The 24028-nt window shown below is 44.0% G+C and overlaps 1 protein-coding gene across 1 annotated transcript in view; it reads left to right on the top strand.

Annotated features, from left to right (window-relative positions):
* Positions 1-23092, top strand: part of NTRK1 (neurotrophic receptor tyrosine kinase 1) — a 78051-nt gene extending 54959 nt beyond the window's left edge. Inside the window, exons 12-17 of the mRNA XM_075283185.1 lie at positions 8405-8548; positions 9560-9690; positions 10013-10185; positions 18298-18538; positions 21103-21261; positions 22781-23092. Coding sequence (XP_075139286.1) covers positions 8405-8548; positions 9560-9690; positions 10013-10185; positions 18298-18538; positions 21103-21261; positions 22781-22966 — 1034 coding nt within the window. The 3' untranslated portion in view covers positions 22967-23092. The remainder of the gene's footprint in view (positions 1-8404; positions 8549-9559; positions 9691-10012; positions 10186-18297; positions 18539-21102; positions 21262-22780) is intronic.
* Positions 23093-24028: the final 936 nt, after the last annotated feature.

Consider the following 24028-nt stretch of genomic DNA (forward strand, 5'->3'; position numbering starts at 1 on the left):
GATAAACTTTTTCCCATAGGGATGCATTGGCCAGCGCTGATTGGCCGAATTCCGTACTCTGGCCAATCAGTGCTGGCCAATGCATTCTATTAGCTTGATGAAGCAGAGTGTGCACAAGGGTTCAAGCGCACCCTCGGCTCTGATGTAGCAGAGCCGAGGCTGCACAAGGGTTCAAGCGCACCCTCGGCTCTGATGTAGGAGAGCCGAGGGTGCACTTGAACCCTTGTGCACCCTCAGCTCTGCTACATCAGAGCCGAGGGTGCGCTTGAACCCTTGTGCACACTCTGCTTCATCAAGCTAATAGAATGCATTGGCCAGCGCTGATTGGCCGAAGGCTGGCCAATGCATTCCTATGCGAATGCAGACTTAGCAGTGCTGAGTCAGTTTTGCTCAACTACACATCTGATGCACACTCGGCACTGCTACATCAGATGTAGCAATCTGATGTAGCAGAGCCGAGGGTGCACTAGAACCCCTGTGCAAACTCAGTTCACGCTAATAGAATGCATTGGCCAGCGCTGATTGGCCAATGCATTCTATTAGCCCGATGAAGTAGAGCTGAATGTGTGTGCTAAGCACACTCATTCAGCACTGCTTCATCACGCCAATACAATGCATTAGCCAGTGCTGATTGGCCAGAGTACGGAATTCGGCCAATCAGCGCTGGCTCTGCCGGAGGAGGCGGAGTCTAAGGTCGGACCTGAATGGAGACTGGTGTGGAGCGATCTTAGACTCCGCCTCCTCCAGCAGAGCCAGCGCTGATTGGTCGAGTTCCGTACTCTGGCCAATCAGCGCTGGCCAATGCATTCTATTAGCCCGATGAAGTAGAGCTGAATGTGTGTGCTTAGCACACACATTCAGCTCTACTTCATCAGGCTAATAGAATACATTGGCCAATCAGCGCTGGCCAATGCATTCTATTAGCTTGATGAAGCAGAGTGTGCACAAGGGTTCAAGCGCACCCTCGGCTTTGATGTAGCAGAGCTGAGGGTGCACAAGGGTTCAAGTGCACCCTCGGCTCTCCTACATCAGAGCCGAGGGTGCGCTTGAACCCTTGTGCAGCCTCAGCTCTGCTACATCAGAGCCGAGGGTGCGCTTGAACCCTTGTGCACACTCTGCTTCATCAAGCTAATAGAATGCATTGGCCAGCGCTGATTGGCCAGAGTACGGAATTCGGCCAATCAGCGTTGGCTCTGCTGGAGGAGGCGGAGTCTAAGATCGCTCCACACCAGTCTCCATTCAGGTCCGACCTTAGACTCCGCCTCCTCCAGCAGAGCCAGCGCTGATTGGCCGAATTCCGTACTCTGGCCAATCAGCACTGGCTAATGCATTGTATTGGCGTGATGAAGCAGTGCTGAATGAGTGTGCTTAGCACACACATTCAGCTCTACTTCATCGGGCTAATAGAATGCATTGGCCAATCAGCGCTGGCCAATGCATTCTATTAGCGTGAACTGAGTTTGCACAGGGGTTCTAGTGCACCCTCGGCTCTGCTACATCAGATTGCTACATCTGATGTAGCAGTGCCGAGTGTGCATCAGATGTGTAGTTGAGCAAAACTGACTCAGCACTGCTAAGTCTGCATTCGCATAGGAATGCATTGGCCAGCCTTCGGCCAATCAGCGCTGGCTCTGCCGGAGGAGGCGGAGTCTAAGGTCGGACCTGAATGGAGACTGGTGTGGAGCTATCTTAGACTCCGCCTCCTCCAGCAGAGCCAGCGCTGATTGGTCGAGTTCCGTACTCTGGCCAATCAGCACTGGCCAATGCATTTCTATGGGGAAAAGTTAGCTTGCGAAAATCGCAAACTGACAGGGATTTCCATGAAATAAAGTGACTTTTATGCCCCCAGACATGCTTCCCCTGCTGTCCCAGTGTCATTCCAGGGTGTTGGTATCATTTCCTGTGGTGTCATAGTGGACTTGGTGACCCTCCAGACACGAATTTGGGTTTCCCCCTTAACGAGTTTATGTTCCCCATAGACTATAATGGGGTTCGAAACCCATTCGAACACTCGAACAGTGAGCGGCTGTTCGAATCGAATTTCGAACCTCGAACATTTTAGTGTTCGCTCATCTCTACTAAGGGCCCTTCAGTTATGGCTAAGATTAGACCCAAGAATCATTTTATCTGATGGTCCCAAAAAACTTCAGTCGACACAGCCCACTGATCATAAGAATTGGAGTCCTATGTCCCCTGATTGAGGGAGGTCACATACGATTGCCCCTCCATCCAAAGTCTTTGGGACTGAGGAAGAAAGCCCAGTGCAAGACTTGGCTATCTCCATACCCTTGGACCATAGTACCCTTCAAATTTTGGTGTTTTCTACTCAACTATTATCGAGGTAGGGCATGCTGGAGGTATTCTCTGGTACTCTGGTGGGTTAGTCAACATTGTTGGCAGTGGTCCCAGTGGTAAGGAAAATGGATATAGACGGTACATGCTCATCCCAATAGTCCAACTGAGAATGAGGAATAAGGATCCCTCATTCTTGGCAAGGGTTGGACTCCAGATGTTGGACCACCATGACTGTGGTCCAACCTCCTGTAAGTTTGATTCTAGATGGGACCCTATCCGGTTGAGATGGAGCACCTTCAGCACTGGTCACAACGCTATCTCCAGGTGCCTGGCTACTCAAGGGTTAACGTCAGTCGGGAATCGGCGTTCTCGAGATTGTTTTGTACAATATGCATAACTGCATTTTCTCGACTTTAACTAAGACAAGAAAAGAGTGTTTGGAAGAGCCGCACTTCATTAGAGCCCGTTCCCTCGCGCCAGGCTGTAAGGAGCGGCTAATTCACTTTTGAAATTGATTCAAGCCTTAAATGGGTTTGATGCGTCTGTTTCCCAAGGGCCCGGAGACTGTGAAGAGCTGAGAGATCGTGAGATGGAAAAGTGGCCTCACCACTGCAGTCTATATCCTCCGAGCAGGAGGTGTAACCCTTTATGCTGCAGCTACAATGCAGTTGGTAAGGGGACCAAACTCCAATACCCCCACAGTTAGAAGTACACCACCACAGCACTATCTTCATTCAAGTGGTGGTATCTGGTACTGCAACACAACCGAAATGCCATCACATTCACTTGAATAAATTTGAGCTGCCGTAGTAGACATAACCATATAGACAATTGTGGTGTTGACTCAATTGGAGTTGCAACACCATATACAACCAATGGAGAATTCTGAAAAAATAAGCCATGTTTTTTCCAATGTCTTAGTACTTTGCCAGAGTTTAAAGGGGTAAAAAAAAAATTATCACTCTGGGTCTCACCACTGGGAACCCCATTGAAACAGAAGAACGGGGGTCCTGTGTGCCCTAGCGAGACCATAAAAATTCTCGTAGCCAACCACAAACTTTGCTCTATGACCGTAATCGCAACCCGCTGCTATTTTCCTGTTTGCTGCCCCAAAATTCCCAAACTTTCAATATTCCATGATGATCCTTTCCACATGGTCCAGGTCTCCATCCATGAAAGTGCCATCAGTAGGCGTCCAACCATCCCGGTTCCTTAGTGAGGTCCTACATATCTTCCATGGACTATAAGATTGGCTATGTACCATAGGTGGTCGGTTGGCCGAAATCTAATGTGTTTGGTTTTAATATTCCATTTGTACGAGGGTCACAAATCCTCACCTCTTTCATGTTCATCTTGAGATGACCTAATAGCGAGAGGAATGACAAACCCCGTTGTCTCCACCTTGATAGGGTAGACTATGGTATCTGAATTATGTACTGCCCTGGATATATCACATGGCTCATACATCAAGCGGTACCGCAACGATGACCCAGTATATGTTCCTTCTACACATTCAAAGTTCTCCCAACTGGAATAGACAACCTTCCATAGAGAAGACAACTTTGCATTCAAAGCCTCATGGACTTGAAAGTCTTGGGTCACGGAGACGTCTTCTCTGCCAATTCCTTATTGCACGTATATTACATTTTGCTATATGTGTATATTAGATGGAGATGGCAGATCTCAGGAGGCAGCTCTTAACCAGCCAGGACGATTAGATCCAAGCAGCTTATAGCTTTATATACAATGATAGATCTCCAGAGACCATACAACTATAACGTCCAGTATTAGGACAGACTCCATCGCTTGTCAGTGCGATGCTTCATGATAACACATACATCATCATTAAGTAGAAACTAAAGAACAGTGATGTCATCATCACTATGTCGTATAATATATTAATAGTGTAATGATGTCACCACTATGTACTACATAACATATGAATAGTGTAATGATGTCATCACTATCCTATTAATATTATAAATGTGAAAGTTTGTGAGTTTGGATGTTTGTGTGTTTGTGTGTTTGGATGTTTGTTAGTCAATCACGCAAAACCCGCTCGACCGATTTGGCTGAAATTTTCCACAAACATAGTTAATACACCCCATTGCGCAATAGGCTACTTTTCATCACAATAGCGCACATACATTTTTCCCAGGACCCCCACAAACCCCAAACTCACATCACCATCTCTGCAATCTCACACACTTTGGACCATAGCAAGCCACAAAATTCATATTGCCCTCTACAGCCTCGCCCCTAACCCCACACAATCACATATACATATACTTTACCACTTTGCCCCTCACCTTAGCGATACTCCAGGAGGCTCTCTTTAACGCTCCGGAGCAGCCATGTTTGCCAACCCCCACCGCTCTGACAATCCGCGACACCGCCCACCCATGTCAATACCCCTAGGCGGTCTAATAAATGCAAAAAAAAAGTTTAAAAAAAGTAAAAAAAATATTAAAAACAAAAAAAAAAGGATTAAAAATTCAAATCACCCCCCTTTCCCTAGAACACATATAAAAGTAGTTAAAAACTGTGAAACACATACATGTTAGGTATCCCCGCGTCCAAAATCGCCCGCTCTACAAAGATATACAAATATTTTTCCTGTTCGGTAAACGCCGTAGCGGTAAAAATGGTCAAAAGTACCAAACCGCCGTTTTTTCACTGTTTTGATTCTGATAAAAATTTGAATAAAAAGTGATCAAAGCAATAACATTTCCTGAAAATGGTAGAACTACAAAGTACACCCGGCCCCGCAAAAAAAGACGCCCTATACATCCCCGTACACGCACGTATCAAAAAGTTACGGCTGTCGGAATATGGCGACTTTTCAAAAAAAAATTTTTTAACAGTTTTGGATTTGTTTTTAAGGGGTCAAAATGTAACTAAAACCATATAAATTTGATATCCCCGGAATCGTAACGAAACACAGAATACAGGGGACATGTCATTTTGGTTGCACAGTGAACGCCGTAAAACCAAAGCCCGTAAGAAAGTCGCAGAAATGCATTTTTTCTTGAAATCCACCCCATTTTGAATTTTTTCCAGCTTCCCAGTACATTATATAGAATAAATAATGGTGGCATCATGAAGAAAAATTTGTCCTGCAAAAATGAAGACCTCATATGGCTCTGGGAGCGGAGAAATAAAAAAGTTATGGGGTTTAGAAGGAGGGGAGTCAAAAACGAAAATCAAAAAATGCCATCGGCGGGAAAGGGTTAACTTCAAATACCTCTGTCCCAAAGTCACTATGTAAAGTTTCTCACAACACTGTATATATAGCAGCTCAAATACAAAGTAACTTCAACACAAAAGTCTCACGTATTCTCTGAATTACAGCAACAACAAGATACAAAGTTACATTTCATATCCCATATCTTATACACAGTACGAAAACCTTACCCGCGCTTGTATATACCCACTGCTACAATCACCGCAGACGAAGTCGCAGGTACCAGCTAGTGTAGTATAATATACAGTAGTAAGAGAGTATTCATGACTTTACTATAAGCTACAACATCTAGAGAGTAGATATGTTCTTATTATAAACTACAACATGTAGAAAGATTAGTGATGTCATCACTATAAAGTACAACATCTAAAGAGAATAGTGATGTCATTACTAGAGATGAGCGAACAGCGTTCGATCGAGTACATGTTCAATCGGATATCAGGCTGTTCGAGATGTTCGATTCGAGTCGAACACCAGGTGGCAAACTCACTAAAAATTGTATCCCCCCACACCTTCCCTGGCACTTTTTTTGCACCAATAACTGTGCAGGGGAGGTGGGACAGGAACTACGACAACGGAGGCATCGAAAAAAAATCGGAAAAAGGAATTGGCTGCCGAAATCAGGTGACCTCTAATTTATACGAACAGTGGATTTAATATTCAGTTCATATGAGACTGTGAACTATGTGACGGTGAGACAGGGACAGATATACAGGCAGGGTTAGCTAGGGATTACCTTTATTTAGGGGGGAATGTCACTCACCCAGCTCTTTGGGGCTCTATCTGGTCTGGATCCCTGTCAGCTTGTGATATGTGGGAAATGACTTTTTCCCATAGGAATGCATTGACCAGCGTTGATTGGTCGAATGCCATACAGAGTACAGCATTCGGCCAATCAACGCTGGTTCGCCAGAGGATCGTCGTGAGGAGGCGGAGTCTAATATCAGACCAGAATGGAGACTGCTGTGGACCGATCTTAGACTCCGCCTCCTCCGGCAGAACCAGCGTTGATTGGCCGAATGCTGTACTCTGTATGGCATTCGGCCAATCAACGCTGGTCGATGCATTCCTATGCCGAGATGTAGCAGTGCTGGCCGTGCGCTCAGCACTGCTACACCGAAGATGACGCAGAGCTGAGTGTGTGCTGAACCCTGATGCACACTCAGCTCTGCTGAGATGCAGCAGAACTAAGCGTGCAGCAGGGTTCAGTGCACACTCAGCTCTGTTACATCTCTGATGAAGCAGAGCTGAGTGTGCAGCAGGGTTCACATCTCTGGTGTAGCTGAGCTGAGTGCACGGCCAGCACTGCTACATCTCGGCATAGGAATGCATTGACCAGCTTTGATTGGCCGAATGCCATACAGAGTACAGCATTCAGCCAATCAACGCTGGTTCTGCTGGAGGAGGCGGAGTCTAAAATCGGTCCACAGCAGTCTCCATTCTGGTCCGATCTTAGACTCCGCCTCCTCACAGACGAGCTTCCGGCAGAACCAGCGTTGATTGGCCGAATGCTGTACTCTGTATGGCATTCGGCCAATCAACGCTGGTCAATGCATTCCTATGGGAAAAAGTCAGCTCGCGCATATCGCAAGCTGACAGGGATCCCGACGTAATACAGTGACTTGGGCATGTTAGATGCCCCCAGACATGCTTCCCCTGCTGTCCCAGTTGCATTCCCGAGGTGTTGGCATCATTTCCTGGGGTGTCATAGTGGACTTGGTGACTCTCCTGAGCCGAACATTGGTTTCCCCCTAAACGAGTATTTATTCCCCATAGACTATAATGGGGTTCGATGTTCGATCAAACAGTCCAGTATTGAGCGGCTACTCGAATCGACCTTCGAACATTTCACTGTTCGCTCATCTCTAGTCATTACTATAATCTGCAATATATAGAGAGTAGTGATGTCATTACTATAAACTACAAGTAGAGAGTAGATGTCATCAGGATAAACAACAACATACTGAGTGAGTAGTGATGTCATTATTACTATAAAATATATGTGATGTCAGCAGTTCATGTGACCAAAGCTGAGCTATGATTGGTTGATACAGGAATCAGACCTTCTCCTCGTTGCAGTGTTTTTGTTGCAGGTTTTGGTGCTTTGGCCACATACTGTACATGGATATATATATATCTTCTACTACAGAGGAAATAGTTTCAGGATAGTGGCCGTATAATGAATGTAATAGCACATATATAGACATATAGATATTTATAATGTAATCCTGTGACCATTATATGACATTATGGCTTCTTTTCCTTCCGTCCTAAAGATCTATTGATTTGATCTCCTTCAGGATCCCGGCTCACATTACAGAGCTACCGTGGAAAAATGGAAAAATTGTGTGGCCAGAGGCCTCGTATAGCCAGCGGTCTCCATTAGGGCCTGTACTGAGAGGCCGCCGAGGTCTATAGGGGACGAGGTCTATAGGGGATGAGGTCTATAGGGGACGAGGTCTATAGGGGATGAGGTCTATAGGGGACGAGGTCTATAGGGGATGAGGTCTATAGGGGACGAGGTCTATAGGGGTGCCAGTAATATCACAGGATACTCAGCACAGGATTCTAGAACCCCATAGCAAACAATATAAAGGAGTAGTCTGGCTTTATGTAAATTTTTGCTAAATTTTCTCAAATATTTTGTATTTCGGATCACTGCTTACTGTCAATGAACGGATAGTTTGTTACAATGAATCAGTATTTTTTTTCACATTTCGGAGATCAGGCTCACAGAGCATTGTCTGGAGCGGAATCTATTGTAACAAACCCCCAGCTGTGAGAAATACGAGATGAATGTAAGTCGTCTCCTGAGTATGTAAACAAGAATAATAATAATATTCAGTACATCTTACTGTTTTTTAGGGGCGGCAGTTTTGGCACAGGAAGATGACTTGGCCATGTCTTTGCACTTCATGAATTTCGGCAGCCCACTCACCTCTGCTGAAGGAAAGTTGGACGGGAATAAGCACAACTTTATTGAGAACCCACAATACTTCTGTGACGCCTGTAAGATGGTTGTGTACAAGTATCTATAGAGAACATGTATGGTTTACACCTGGGATAGAGGGGAAAGAGAGACTGACACTTGGGGTACAGGATAATGACAGGCTGATACTTGGGGTACAGGATAATGACAGGCTGATACTTGGGGTACAGGATAATGACAGGCTGATACTTGGGGTACAGGATAATGACACTGACACTTGGGGTACAGGATAATGACAGGCTGATACTTGGGGTACAGGATAATGACAGGCTGATACTTGGGGTACAGAATAATGACACTGACACTTGGGGTACAGGATAATGACAGGCTGATACTTGGGGTACAGGATAATGACACTGACACTTGGGGTACAGGATAATGACAGGCTGATACTTGGGGTACAGGATAATGACACTGACACTTGGGGTACAGGATAATGACAGGCTGACACTTGGGGTACAGGATAATGACAGGCTGACACTTGGGGTACAGGATAATGACACTGACACTTGGGGTACAGGTTAATGACAGGCTGATACTTGGGGTACAGGACAATGACAGGCTGATACTTGGGGTACAGGATAATGACAGGCTGATACTTGGGGTACAGGATAATGACAGGCTGATACTTGGGGTACAGGATAATGACAGGCTGACACTTGGGGTACAGGATAATGACAGGCTGACACTTGGGGTACAGGTTAATGACAGGCTGATACTTGGGGTACAGGATAATGACAGGCTGATACTTGGGGTACAGGATAATGACAGGCTGATACTTGGGGTACAGGATAATGACAGGCTGATACTTGGGGTACAGGACAATGACAGGCTGATACTTGGGGTACAGGACAATGACAGGCTGATACTTGGGGTACAGGTTAATGACAGACTGATACTTGGGGTACAGGATAATGTCAGGCTGATACTTGGGGTACAGGATAATGACAGGCTGACACTTGGGGTACAGGATAATGACACGCTGATACTCGGGGAACAGAAGAATAAAGCAAATATCTTCAATCTTTCAGGTGTACAACACATCAAGAGGAGAGATATTGTGCCCAAGTGGGAGTTGGGAGAAGGCGCCTTCGGGAAGGTCTATTTGGCTGAGTGCTACAATCTCAACTCAGATGAAGAGAAGACTCTAGTAGCTGTGAAGGTAATATGGAGGAGGAGATCCTGAACCTGGGTTGGGTCACATTAATGACCCTACTGGATAAGACATTGTTGTTGTGTTTGACCTTTCCCTTATCCCTGGTGACCTAAACCCCGTGGCCATCTGTGTATATGAGGGGCGCTAATGGCTCTATACAGCAAGAATCCTTCTTCATACTGGACAATAAGGGGATAAGAAAGATTATAGAAAAGTGGCCACCAAAACTGTACAACCTCTCTAAGATTGCCACAGAAGCTCAGTACCCCTTCCCCCATGATGTTCCTTACCACTGTTGAATAACTTCTCTTTTTTTCGATAAATTCAGGCTCTTAAAGAAGCTACCGAGGCGGCTCGCCAAGACTTCCAGCGTGAAGCCGAACTTCTTACAGTCCTTCAACATGAACACATTGTGAAGTTTTACGGCGTCTGCACAGACGGGGAGCCCCTCATCATGGTGTTCGAGTACATGAAACATGGAGATCTCAACCGCTTCCTCAGGTCAGTTGCCTTCAAGATCACGAAGAGTTTGTCTTATGATAAATATCTGCCATACCCTCCAATTTCGGCAGGCTTACTTGGCTATCCAATGTATTTGAAGGCCTCAGAACTTTTTCCGTTATGTCTGGGAAGGAAGGGGCTTTGGATTTCAACCTACCCAAGATGGAGATAAAGCAGTCCATGACCAACCATATTCTGAGCCTGGGTGTAGTGAAATAGTAGGGGGATTAAGATAATGGGTGGGATAAAAATGTTGACAAGGCTTTGGATTAACTTCAGTTGGGCATGGGGTTCTGTTGCCTGGGTGGTAGATGGTCCTTTGAGAAGAAAAAGAGTCCTCTAGGGCTTTGGTGATCTCAAATGAGTTGGTTTGAAGACGAGGGTTCATAAGTTCAGGTCTCGGAATGATTCTCAAGCATCTTCAAAGAACATCCCAACCATTTGGTTTTGATGTCCGTCCATTGGTGAGAAATTGGATTTACTTCTGTTTTAGGCTCTGACTATGCAATGACTTGAGTTGTCACACTCATCACCCGGCCAGAGGTTGCCTTCATCATACCTAATGAAAGTGATTGAGTTGAGTCGTGGTTCACGAGATACCATGATGGAATCAAAAATTTACGAGGTTTGGGGGTTTTTTTGCAACCATCAATTTGCAGTTGCGGTAACATGCCCACATTTTAATGGTTGCGAAAACGATAATGATGTGTAACTGGGCAACCTGTTTTATGGCCAAAATCGAAGTCTTAGAAGGAATCAACTCCAGACTATCAAATTTAAAGAGGACCTTTCACCATCTCCACCAACTCTTTGCATCCTTCATTAGATGTTATGCCACTGATTCCGGCACAGTTGGATTTTTTTTCTCTAGACCTCACCATTCCTGAAAAATCAGCGCCATTCGTTTCACCACCCTAAGGAGGCTGTCAAGAGGGTGGGCCCAGAGCTGGAGCAGACAGTCTTGGACCACCCACTTGACAGTATCTAGCTAGCGTATTGGGTGCTTAAATGAATAGCATTGATTGCTGAAGGATGGTGGGGCTACAGAAAAAAAACTGGAATCAGTAGAGTGGAACTGGAGGATGGAGTTGGAATTGGTGGAGGTGGTGAAAGGTCCTCCTTAAAGGAATTGTCCATTTGTTATTTGATCCAACCTACATATTAGCACTTTTTGGTCAATTCTTGGAGTTTGACAACTTGAAGGTCCCACCTAGCGATAAAGGCTTAGACCCGCTCCCTATTTCCATTGTGATTTTTACAGCTTCCCTTCTGCCGACACTTTGCCCCCCTCCCACCAGCGAGCTGCCATTATACTGGTGGATCTGCCTCTCTCCGGCTGCCATCGCTCCAGCTAATGCACTCCTCTCTGCAATATTGATTAGATTATCTGTCTGAGAGGCTTAAATAGAAGGAGATTGCCCATCAGTTGAAATAAACAGAGACTTTTTGATTGGTCCCGTAGGTATTAGACATAGACGATGGGCTGCCAGTGGCGTTGTACCGTGTCCGGGTACTGATGGGGAGATCGCAGAGACACCGTGTTTTATGGTTATTGTTACACTGGGACTGAGAAATGTATCTTGTCAGGGGCCGCAGCTCTCTAATCACATCTCTCCGAAACGGTCCTAATAGGAGTAGGAACATGGTTATCCCCATAGTGCATTGTAGCTGGAGGACCTGGAGGTCAATGGTCTATAGTGTAAGACAATGGATCCCAATGTTATGTGCAAAAGCTTTTTCGAGATCTCTGTTTGCTGTCAGTGACTGGTAACGTTCTCACAGGTAGCGCAAAAGCCTTGAAGACACAACTGAGGGATCATAGCAACTGTATCAAATCTAGATAATCATTGAGCTAAATAGATCAATAGTAATCCTATATCTAGATCACAGTCTGCATTATTACTGTTCTATGACATCATTTACTCATTATCTATGTACTGTGACATCTGTACTATCATTGTGTATATCATCCGTGCACTATGATGTCACTGTGTGTATTATCTCTGTACTGTGACATCACTGTGTGTATTATCTCTGTACTGTGACATCACTGTGTGTATTATCTCTGTACTGTGACATCACTGTGTGTATTATCTCTGTACTGTGACATCACTGTGTGTATTATCCTGTACTGTGACATCACTGTGTGTAGTATCCCTGTACTGTGACATCACTGTGTGTATTATCCCTGTACTGTGACATCACTGTGTGTATTATCCTGTACTGTGACATCACTGTGTGTATTATCCTGTACTGTGACATCACTGTGTGTATTATCCTGTACTGTGACATCACTGTACGTATTATCCCTGTACTGTGACATCACTGTGTGTATTATCTCTGTACTGTGACATCACTGTGTGTATTATCCCTGTACTGTGACATCACTGTGTGTATTATCTCTGTACTGTGACATCACTGTGTGTATTATCCCTGTACTGTGACATCACTGTGTGTATTATCTCTGTACTGTGACATCACTGTGTGTATTATCCCTGTACTGTGACATCACTGTGTGTATTATCCTGTACTGTGACATCACTGTGTGTATTATCCTGTATTGTGACATCACTGTGTGTATTATCCCTGTACTGTGACATCACTGTGTGTATTATCCCTGTACTGTGACATCACTGTGTGTATTATCCCTGTACTGTGACATCACTGTGTGTATTATCCTGTACTGTGACATCACTGTGTGTATTATCCCTGTACTGTGACATCACTGTGTGTATTATCCCTGTACTGTGACATCACTGTGTGTATTATCCCTGTACTGTGACATCACTGTGTGTATTATCTCTGTACTGTGACATCACTGTGTGTATTATCAATGTACTGTGACATCACTGTGTGTATTATCCTGTACTGTGACATCACTGTGTGTATTATCCTGTACTGTGACATCCCTGTGTGTATTATCTATGTACTGTGACATCACTGTGTGTATTATCTATGTACTGTGACATCACTGTGTGTATTATCTATGTACTGTGACATCACTGTGTGTATTATCCCTGTACTGTGACATCACTGTGTGTATTATCCTGTACTGTGACATCACTGTGTGTATTATCCCTGTACTGTGACATCACTGTGTGTATTATCTCTGTACTGTGACATCACTGTGTGTATTATCTCTGTACTGTGACATCACTGTGTGTATTATCCTGTACTGTGACATCACTGTGTGTAGTATCCCTGTACTGTGACATCACTGTGTGTATTATCCCTGTACTGTGACATCACTGTGTGTATTATCCTGTACTGTGACATCACTGTGTGTATTATCCTGTACTGTGACATCACTGTGTGTATTATCCTGTACTGTGACATCACTGTACGTATTATCCCTGTACTGTGACATCACTGTGTGTATTATCTCTGTACTGTGACATCACTGTGTGTATTATCCCTGTACTGTGACATCACTGTGTGTATTATCTCTGTACTGTGACATCACTGTGTGTATTATCCCTGTACTGTGACATCACTGTGTGTATTATCTCTGTACTGTGACATCACTGTGTGTATTATCCCTGTACTGTGACATCACTGTGTGTATTATCCTGTACTGTGACATCACTGTGTGTATTATCCCTGTACTGTGACATCACTGTGTGTATTATCCCTGTACTGTGACATCACTGTGTGTATTATCAATGTACTGTGACATCACTGTGTGTATTATCTATGTACTGTGACATCCCTGTGTGTATTATCTCTGTACTGTGACATCACTGTGTGTATTATCTATGTACTGTGACATCACTGTGTGTATTATCCTGTAATGTGACATCACTGTGTGTATTATCAATGTACTGTGACATCACTGTGTGTATTATCCTGTACTGTGACATCACTGTGTGTATTATCCCTGTACTGTGACATCACTGTGTGTATTATCTCTGTACTGTGACATCACTGTGTGTATTATCTCTGTACTGTGACATCACTGTGTGTATTATCTCTGTACTGTGACATCACTGTGTGTATTATCTCTGTACTGTGACATCACTGTGTGTATTATCTATGTACTGTGACATCACTGTGTGTATTATCCCTGTACTGTGACATCACTGTGTGTATTATCCTGTACTGTGACATCACTGTGTGTATTATCCCTGTACTGTGACATCACTGTGTGTATTATCCCTGTACTGTGACATCACTGTGTGTATTATCAATGTACTGTGACATCACTGTGTGTATTATCCTGTACTGTGACATCACTGTGTGTATTATCCCTGTACTGTGACATCACTGTGTGTATTATCTCTGTACTGTGACATCACTGTGTGTATTATCCCTGTACTGTGACATCACTGTGTGTATTATCCTGTACTGTGACATCACTGTGTGTATTATCCTGTACTGTGACATCACTGTGTGTATTATCCTGTACTGTGACATCACTGTACGTATTATCCCTGTACTGTGACATCACTGTGTGTATTATCTCTGTACTGTGACATCACTGTGTGTATTATCCCTGTACTGTGACATCACTGTGTGTATTATCTCTGTACTGTGACATCACTGTGTGTATTATCCCTGTACTGTGACATCACTGTGTGTATTATCTCTGTACTGTGACATCACTGTGTGTATTATCCCTGTACTGTGACATCACTGTGTGTATTATCCTGTACTGTGACATCACTGTGTGTATTATCCTGTATTGTGACATCACTGTGTGTATTATCCCTGTACTGTGACATCACTGTGTGTATTATCCCTGTACTGTGACATCACTGTGTGTATTATCCCTGTACTGTGACATCACTGTGTGTATTATCCTGTACTGTGACATCACTGTGTGTATTATCCCTGTACTGTGACATCACTGTGTGTATTATCCCTGTACTGTGACATCACTGTGTGTATTATCCCTGTACTGTGACATCACTGTGTGTATTATCCTGTACTGTGACATCACTGTGTGTATTATCAATGTACTGTGACATCACTGTGTGTATTATCCTGTACTGTGACATCACTGTGTGTATTATCCTGTACTGTGACATCCCTGTGTGTATTATCTCTGTACTGTGACATCACTGTGTGTATTATCTATGTACTGTGACATCACTGTGTGTATTATCCCTGTACTGTGACATCACTGTGTGTATTATCCTGTACTGTGACATCACTGTGTGTATTATCCCTGTACTGTGACATCACTGTGTGTATTATCTCTGTACTGTGACATCACTGTGTGTATTATCTCTGTACTGTGACATCACTGTGTGTATTATCCTGTACTGTGACATCACTGTGTGTAGTATCCCTGTACTGTGACATCACTGTGTGTATTATCCCTGTACTGTGACATCACTGTGTGTATTATCCTGTACTGTGACATCACTGTGTGTATTATCCTGTACTGTGACATCACTGTGTGTATTATCCTGTACTGTGACATCACTGTACGTATTATCCCTGTACTGTGACATCACTGTGTGTATTATCTCTGTACTGTGACATCACTGTGTGTATTATCCCTGTACTGTGACATCACTGTGTGTATTATCTCTGTACTGTGACATCACTGTGTGTATTATCCCTGTACTGTGACATCACTGTGTGTATTATCTCTGTACTGTGACATCACTGTGTGTATTATCCCTGTACTGTGACATCACTGTGTGTATTATCCTGTACTGTGACATCACTGTGTGTATTATCCCTGTACTGTGACATCACTGTGTGTATTATCCCTGTACTGTGACATCACTGTGTGTATTATCAATGTACTGTGACATCACTGTGTGTATTATCCTGTACTGTGACATCACTGTGTGTATTATCTATGTACTGTGACATCCCTGTGTGTATTATCTCTGTACTGTGACATCACTGTGTGTATTATCTATGTACTGTGACATCACTGTGTGTATTATCCTGTACTGTGACATCACTGTGTGTATTATCAATGTACTGTGACATCACTGTGTGTATTATCCTGTACTGTGACATCACTGTGTGTATTATCCCTGTACTGTGACATCACTGTGTGTATTATCTCTGTACTGTGACATCACTGTGTGTATTATCTCTGTACTGTGACATCACTGTGTGTATTATCTATGTACTGTGACATCACTGTGTGTATTATCCCTGTACTGTGACATCACTGTGTGTATTATCCTGTACTGTGACATCACTGTGTGTATTATCCCTGTACTGTGACATCACTGTGTGTATTATCCCTGTACTGTGACATCACTGTGTGTATTATCCTGTACTGTGACATCACTGTGTGTATTATCCCTGTACTGTGACATCACTGTGTGTATTATCTCTGTACTGTGACATCACTGTGTGTATTATCCCTGTACAGTGACATCACTGTGTGTATTATCCTGTACTGTGACATCACTGTGTGTATTATCCCTGTACTGTGACATCACTGTGTGTATTATCTCTGTACTGTGACATCACTGTGTGTATTATCTCTGTACTGTGACATCACTGTGTATATTATCTCTGTACTGTGACATCACTGTGTGTATTATCCCTGTACTGTGACATCACTGTGTGTATTATCCTGTACTGTGACATCACTGTGTGTATTATCCCTGTACTGTGACATCACTGTGTGTATTATCTCTGTACTGTGACATCACTGTGTGTATTATCCCTGTACTGTGACATCACTGTGTGTATTATCCTGTACTGTGTCATCACTGTGTGTATTATCCCTGTACTGTGACATCACTGTGTGTATTATCTCTGTACTGTGACATCATTGTGTGTATTATCTCTGTACTGTGACATCACTGTGTATATTATCTCTGTACTGTGACATCACTGTGTGTATTATCTCTGTACTGTGACATCACTGTGTGTATTATCTCTGTACTGTGACATCACTGTGTGTATTATCCCTGTACTGTGACATCACTGTGTGTATTATCCTGTACTGTGACATCACTGTGTGTATTATCTCTGTACTGTGACATCACTGTGTGTATTATCTCTGTACTGTGACATCACTGTGTGTATTATCTCTGTACTGTGACATCACTGTGTGTATTATCCTGTACTGTGACATCACTGTGTGTATTATCCTGTACTGTGACATCACTGTGTGTATTATCCCTGTACTGTGACATCACTGTGTGTATTATCTCTGTACTGTGACATCACTGTGTGTATTATCTCTGTACTGTGACATCACTGTGTGTATTATCCCTGTACTGTGACATCACTGTGTGTATTATCCCTGTACTGTGACATCACTGTGTGTATTATCCTGTACTGTGACATCACTGTGTGTATTATCCCTGTACTGTGACATCACTGTGTGTATTATCCCTGTACTGTGACATCACTGTGTGTATTATCTCTGTACTGTGACATCACTGTGTGTATTATCCCTGTACTGTGACATCACTGTGTGTATTATCCCTGTACTGTGACATCACTGTGTGTATTATCCTGTACTGTGACATCACTGTGTGTATTATCCTGTACTGTGACATCACTGTGTGTATTATCCCTGTACTGTGACATCACTGTGTGTATTATCCCTGTACTGTGACATCACTGTTTATTATCTCTGTACTGTGACATCACTGTGTGTATTATCCCTGTACTGTGACATCACTGTGTGTATTATCCTGTACTGTGACATCACTGTGTGTATTATCCCTGTACTGTGACATCACTGTGTGTATTATCTCTGTACTGTGACATCACTGTGTGTATTATCCCTGTACTGTGACATCACTGTGTGTATTATCCCTGTACTGTGACATCACTGTTTATTATCTCTGTACTGTGACATCACTGTGTGTATTATCCCTGTACTGTGACATCACTGTGTGTATTATCCTGTACTGTGACATCACTGTGTGTATTATCCCTGTACTGTGACATCACTGTGTGTATTATCTCTGTACTGTGACATCACTGTGTGTATTATCCCTGTACTGTGACATCACTGTGTGTATTACCCCTATACTGTAGCATACATAATGATTAGCTTTTCTATTGGCCAGTTAGCACATAGACTACCAAAGCCTTTATGATATAAATATATATATATATATATATATATATATATATATATATATATATATATAATTCCCTTCATCTTTTGCACAGATCCCATGGACCAGACGCCAAGATTCTAGATAATGGCAATGGACAACCATTTGGACAGCTCAACCTGACCCAGATGTTACAGATTGCCTCCCAGATCGCCTCGGGCATGGTTTACCTGGCATCTCTGCACTTTGTCCACCGGGATCTTGCTACAAGAAACTGCCTTGTGGGGAACAATTTGGTTGTCAAAATCGGTGATTTCGGGATGTCCCGAGATATCTATAGCACCGACTATTACCGGGTAAGAAGAGAACATCTGAGACAGAGTTTATTGTTGGGGTTAGAAGGTTTGAGGGCACCACAAGATTTAGTAGGGTCTTCCATCTAAGGGATCCTAAGCTGTATATTATATGTACAGTAATGCTCCCTTGTGGCCGTTTTTGGGTTAACATTTAGGCTACGAGTCCCGTCACCTTTACATACCCTCAAGTACTTGGCCTACAGCTACGAGAACTTTAAGTTATAATCTGCATATCCTCAAGGCTGCAGATACCCAGGAGATTAATGAGACAACGCCGCACCAAATCCCTCCCCATCTGCGTCAGCCTGTACTCCCCATAAATCGCTCACAGCACTGGAAAAGCCCTATTAAATCAGGTAATCCTAATAAAAAGCCAATGCATTTGCCAGTAGCCGATACCATCACACATTTCTATGCCATGCTCTGGAGATGGCGCCGGTCCAGGGGGAGATTTTATTGTCCACGTGAACCTTAAGCACCTGCCAAGTCCTGGGTGCAGTCAGGAGACCCCATCCATCTTCATCGTCTTCAAGGGCTCTAGTGGGATTTGAACCTGTGACATGGTGAATTGCCCGAGCCTCTTTCTTTCCCTTTTAGTGCTCTGCAGTTGTCTCTTTGTTAGAGACGTATTCATATTTAATGCAGGCCTATGATGGGAAGGCAAGAAAATCACTTAGTGAACGGAAAAATCCAGGGAAAGGAACAGAGGGGAAAATTGGGGGATCTGGGATGTGCATCGCAACTCCAGCTTTTTAATAGGATCAATAAATTACTGTTAAGTAGTGCTGGTAATTGTGAGAAGCATCGGAATTAATAAATAATGATGCCTCCTCTAGGGGGAGCTCTGCACCAGAGCTACCTGTACTGCATTACCTAGGACCTGGTTCTCAAAGGAAAGAAATCACCTCTCTTGAGGATGTAGATACCTCCTGTAGGTGTCACTAGAGAGGCCGGTTCCTCAGCCTGCAGGAGAGGTCATTTGCATAACTTTTCCCAGAGAGCATTGTGTCTATGAGTCTCCCTAAGTCAAATGGTGGTCTCTGCAAGGAGAGGCAGTAATGTCCATTACCCATATCAATAGGCAAGATGGGTTTACCGTGACAACATAAACTGTTCATGCAGGGGCGTAACTACCAGGATAGAAGCTGCCACAGGGCCCGAAACATTAGGGGGCCCGGCGACTGCTGCTACCGCTGTTTTTTTTTTTCCATATTAGGCCGTTACCCGCTGGAGTAACTGGCCCTATTTACTTACCAATCCTGGCAGGGGCCGGGATCGGTAAGTGACACCGCAGACCCCACATAGACTATTATTATACTCAGGGATCTTTTCAGACCCCCGAGTATAATGATCGGAGGCCCAGGAGAGGTAAGGGAACAGAAAAAAAAACACTGTTACTTCACTTTCCGGGCAGGCTTTGGGCCTACTTCTGTGATGTTCTTGACGTCACATGACCGGGGCCTGCGTCCCGGGTCGTGTGATGTCCTGGACGTCATTGAAGATGGCCGACACCACCGAGGCGTGCAGTGAAGACAGGGAAAGGTAAGTAACAATGTTTTTTGTTTGTATCCCCTCTCGGTCTCTGATTATCATACTATGGGGCCTGAAAAGACCCCAGAGTGTAATAATTGTTCATGGGTGTGCACACTGGGGCATAATACTGCAGGTGCAGGGGCCACTATGGGACATAATACTGTGTGCAAGGGCCACTATGGGGCATAACAGTGTGTGCAGGGGCCACTATGAGGGATAATACTGCGTGCAGGGGCCACTATGGAGCATAATAGTGTGTGCAGGGGCCACTATGGGGCATAATACTGTGTGCAGGGGCCACTATGGAGCATAATACTGTGTGCAGGGGCCTCTATGGGGCATAATACTGTGTGCAGGGGCCACTATGGGACATAATACTGTGTGCAGAGGCCACTATGGGGCATAATACTGTGTGCAGAGGCCACTATGGGGCATAATACTGTGTGCAGAGGCCACTATGGGGCATAATACTGTGTGCAGGGGCCACTGAGGGACATAATACTGTGTGCAGGGACCACTATGGGGACATAATACTGTGTGCAGGGGTCACTATGGGGCATAATACTGTATACAGGGGCCACTATGGGGGATAATACTGTGTGTAGGGGCCACTATGGGACATAATACTGTGTGCAGGGGCCACTATGGGGCATAATACTGTGTGCAGGAATGCGGGGTCTTCTGCATCGGTCAGGGAGGGAGGGGGAGGCCCCATGTCAAAAGTTCACCACAGGGCCCCGCCATTCCTAGTTACGCCACTGTGTTCATGCTATCATAATAAGCGGAGGAGGAGGAGCTGTGACAACCTAAGCTGTATATATTATCATATTATGTAAGTGGGAGGAGCTGTGACAACCTAAGCTGTATATATTATCATATTATGTAAGTGGGAGGAGCTGTGACAACCTAAGCTGTATATATTATCATATTATGTAAGTGGGAGGAGCTGTGACAACCCTACTTCTTCACACTACCACAATAACAAGTTGGAAACTCCTCTTATAACGTATCTGTCTGTTCTGTCCTCACAGGTGGGCGGTCGGACGATGCTGCCCATCCGCTGGATGCCACCTGAGAGCATCTTGTATCGTAAATTCACCACGGAGAGCGACATTTGGAGCTTCGGGGTGGTCCTATGGGAGATCTTCACCTACGGGAAGCAGCCATGGTACCAGCTTTCTAATACGGAGGTACAATACTGAGCGCTGTTGTGTTAAATAAAACCAGTTTTTTCCACCTGTTATGTGATACAGATGTCCGGCTGGTGGATCTCATCCCCCGATCCTTTAGGTCACGTGTAGGTACGCCACCACCATTGGTGTCTAGCAGAGGCGTTCTCCCTATTTCCCATTCAGAGCTGAGCATGCGTGTGTATAGGGGCTGTATAAAATGGAACAAAGTATAGTAGAAAATTGTAGAACTTTCCATTATACAATGGATAAGCTTTATTTACGGCACAGCAGAGCCCCCCTTTAAGATGTGATAATCTGGGGTAATAAATCACCTTGAGCTCAGGGTCTATCTGGGCACTGGAAGGTTCCTCTTGGCCCTCACAAGTCTTCTGACTGATGCCAAGAAAGCTTTTCCGAATAAATAAATTAATATCAAGAAAGAAGAATCTGATTTTAATTTTTTTCCAGTGCTGGACGGGGGTAATGTAATTGTGATGCCCTGTGGGTCCTGTAAGTGACCTCCTCAGGAATTGGAGAACTTAATGAACTCAGGAGACACCCAGATAAGTGGCTCTTTACTACATCAAGAGGGATTAGGTTACTTCAAGCCCAAGGCGTCTTGGCAGAGACATGGGGAACATTTACAAACACAACATTATTTATCCTTGACATGTAATTGTATTTACAGGTACTTGTGATGTTAAGTTACAGCGAGGTAGAAGCAGTTACCTCATTATACCGACGCACTATGTCTAGACTAAGACCGGCAGGTGGAATATACATATGAAAATATCGATAGATATGAGAGATAGATATGAGAGATAGATATGAGAGATAGATATGAGAGGGAAATAGATAGGAAATAGATAGATAGGAGATAGATAGATAGGAGATAGATAGATAGGAGATAGATAGATAGATAGATAGATAGATAGATAGATAGATAGATAGATAGATAGATAGATAGATAGATAGATAGATAGATATTACTATGGCCATCCACTGATTATAGTTGTCGGCCATACACTTGTTTGGCTATCCGCCATTTTTCCTGACACTCCCAGTATGGCAGTAAGTGACTACCAGACTCCTTGAGCAGTGGCTTACCTCGTGAGAAGAAAAGGATTGGGTATCTCCAAAATCAATATGACTGACCCTTCTTTCTCCCGACTTCTGCCATCATAGATGAGTCAGGACTCTTGACTGGGTTACCAACTAATGTGGGTGACACTGTCCGGACTCTTCTATGACGGTAGAGGTCGGGAGAAAGAAGGGTCAGTCATATTGATTCTGAAGATACCCAATCCTTTTCTTCTCACGAGAGGTAAGCCAGTGATCAAGGAGTCTGGTAGTCACTTACTGCCGAAATTGGTTGTTTTGGCCAACATCTAATGTGTATGGCCAACCTTGCTCCTACATTTCCACCATAGGAGACAATGCTGAGAATTAGGGCCGCCTATTAAGATCTTCTGGGACCTGGTTCACCAATCGTTCCGTAGTCTTTCATGTCATTGATTTCAACTTCTTTCCTCCTTAGGCCATCGAATGCATCACTCAAGGACGAGAACTTGAAAGACCAAGAACCTGCCCCACGGAAGTTTACACCATTATGCAAGGCTGCTGGCAGAGAGAACCTCAGCAGAGGCTCAACATTAAGGAAATCCACCGCAAGCTTCAAGCCCTTGTCAAAGCCCCGCCGGTATACTTAGACATTTTGCAGTAGTACATGCAGCCAAGGATTCCAAAGACCAAACCTGAAAGCTTCAACATCTCCTGCAAATCCATCTTGCTGTTATACACTGCAGAAGAAGCTTTTGCTAATGCTTCACCCCAGACTGATACAAGGTCCTGGATCTCGAGAATTGCCTCCAGAATTTTGGTGGGAGATTTCAGGAACTTCAATGCCAAGAAGTGGAATATAGATTGTCTGTGATGCACAAATTATGGGCCCCATAAGGCGAGGACTGTGACAGCACAAAGGAGACCAGACCTGAATGTCTCCTGGCCAATTATAGCTGAGAATCTAGAACTGAGAATCTAGAACTGAGATAGATGAGATCACTGACAATGACCTTCAAGTGAAGTTCTCCAACATCCCATATTCATTCCGAGTCCACCTTAATGCATCTCATAAGATATAGCCAGTCTTCTGCTGAACCACCAACCCCAACCTCCGGCCAATGTAGACACTTGTGTGACTAGAAGACGTACATAAGTGGCTTTCAAGGATGAATGTGGTGTCCAGGTGGACATTACTCAGACTCTGTATCTTATATCTTATATGTCCATTGAGGTTTACTTGAACATGGCCTCCCCCTGCCCTCTGAGACAACGAACCGTGTCACATATATGTTAATTTATTAGAATCCTATACTGTAATGCGGATGGTTCCTGTCTATGATTTACACGTCGCTGCTGTATATATATATATCTATTTGTTTCTGTTGAAACAGAAGCTGCATCCTATAATTTACAGATATGTCTTATAGCCATAATATACTCTCGACTGTGAATAGTAAGGATGTATGTTATACATAGGATCAGAACAGAGAGTCCGTATCTACAATATCCGTATTATCATAGGGACACAGGGTACTCACAGGAGCGAGTCAGGGGTCTTCACAGCTTCATACTTTAAAAGCATGTTCATCAATGTAAAGTTACATATAGAATGAATCTACAGAAAAGCAAATCCATTTCATTAGTTATTCCTTACTGTTCTTGAATTCCAACCTCTTTTACACTCCAGAGCTGCACTCACTATTCTGCTGGTGGATTCACTGTG

This window comes from Leptodactylus fuscus, chromosome 7 (genome assembly GCF_031893055.1).
Source record: "Leptodactylus fuscus isolate aLepFus1 chromosome 7, aLepFus1.hap2, whole genome shotgun sequence".
NCBI lineage: Eukaryota > Metazoa > Chordata > Amphibia > Anura > Leptodactylidae > Leptodactylus > Leptodactylus fuscus.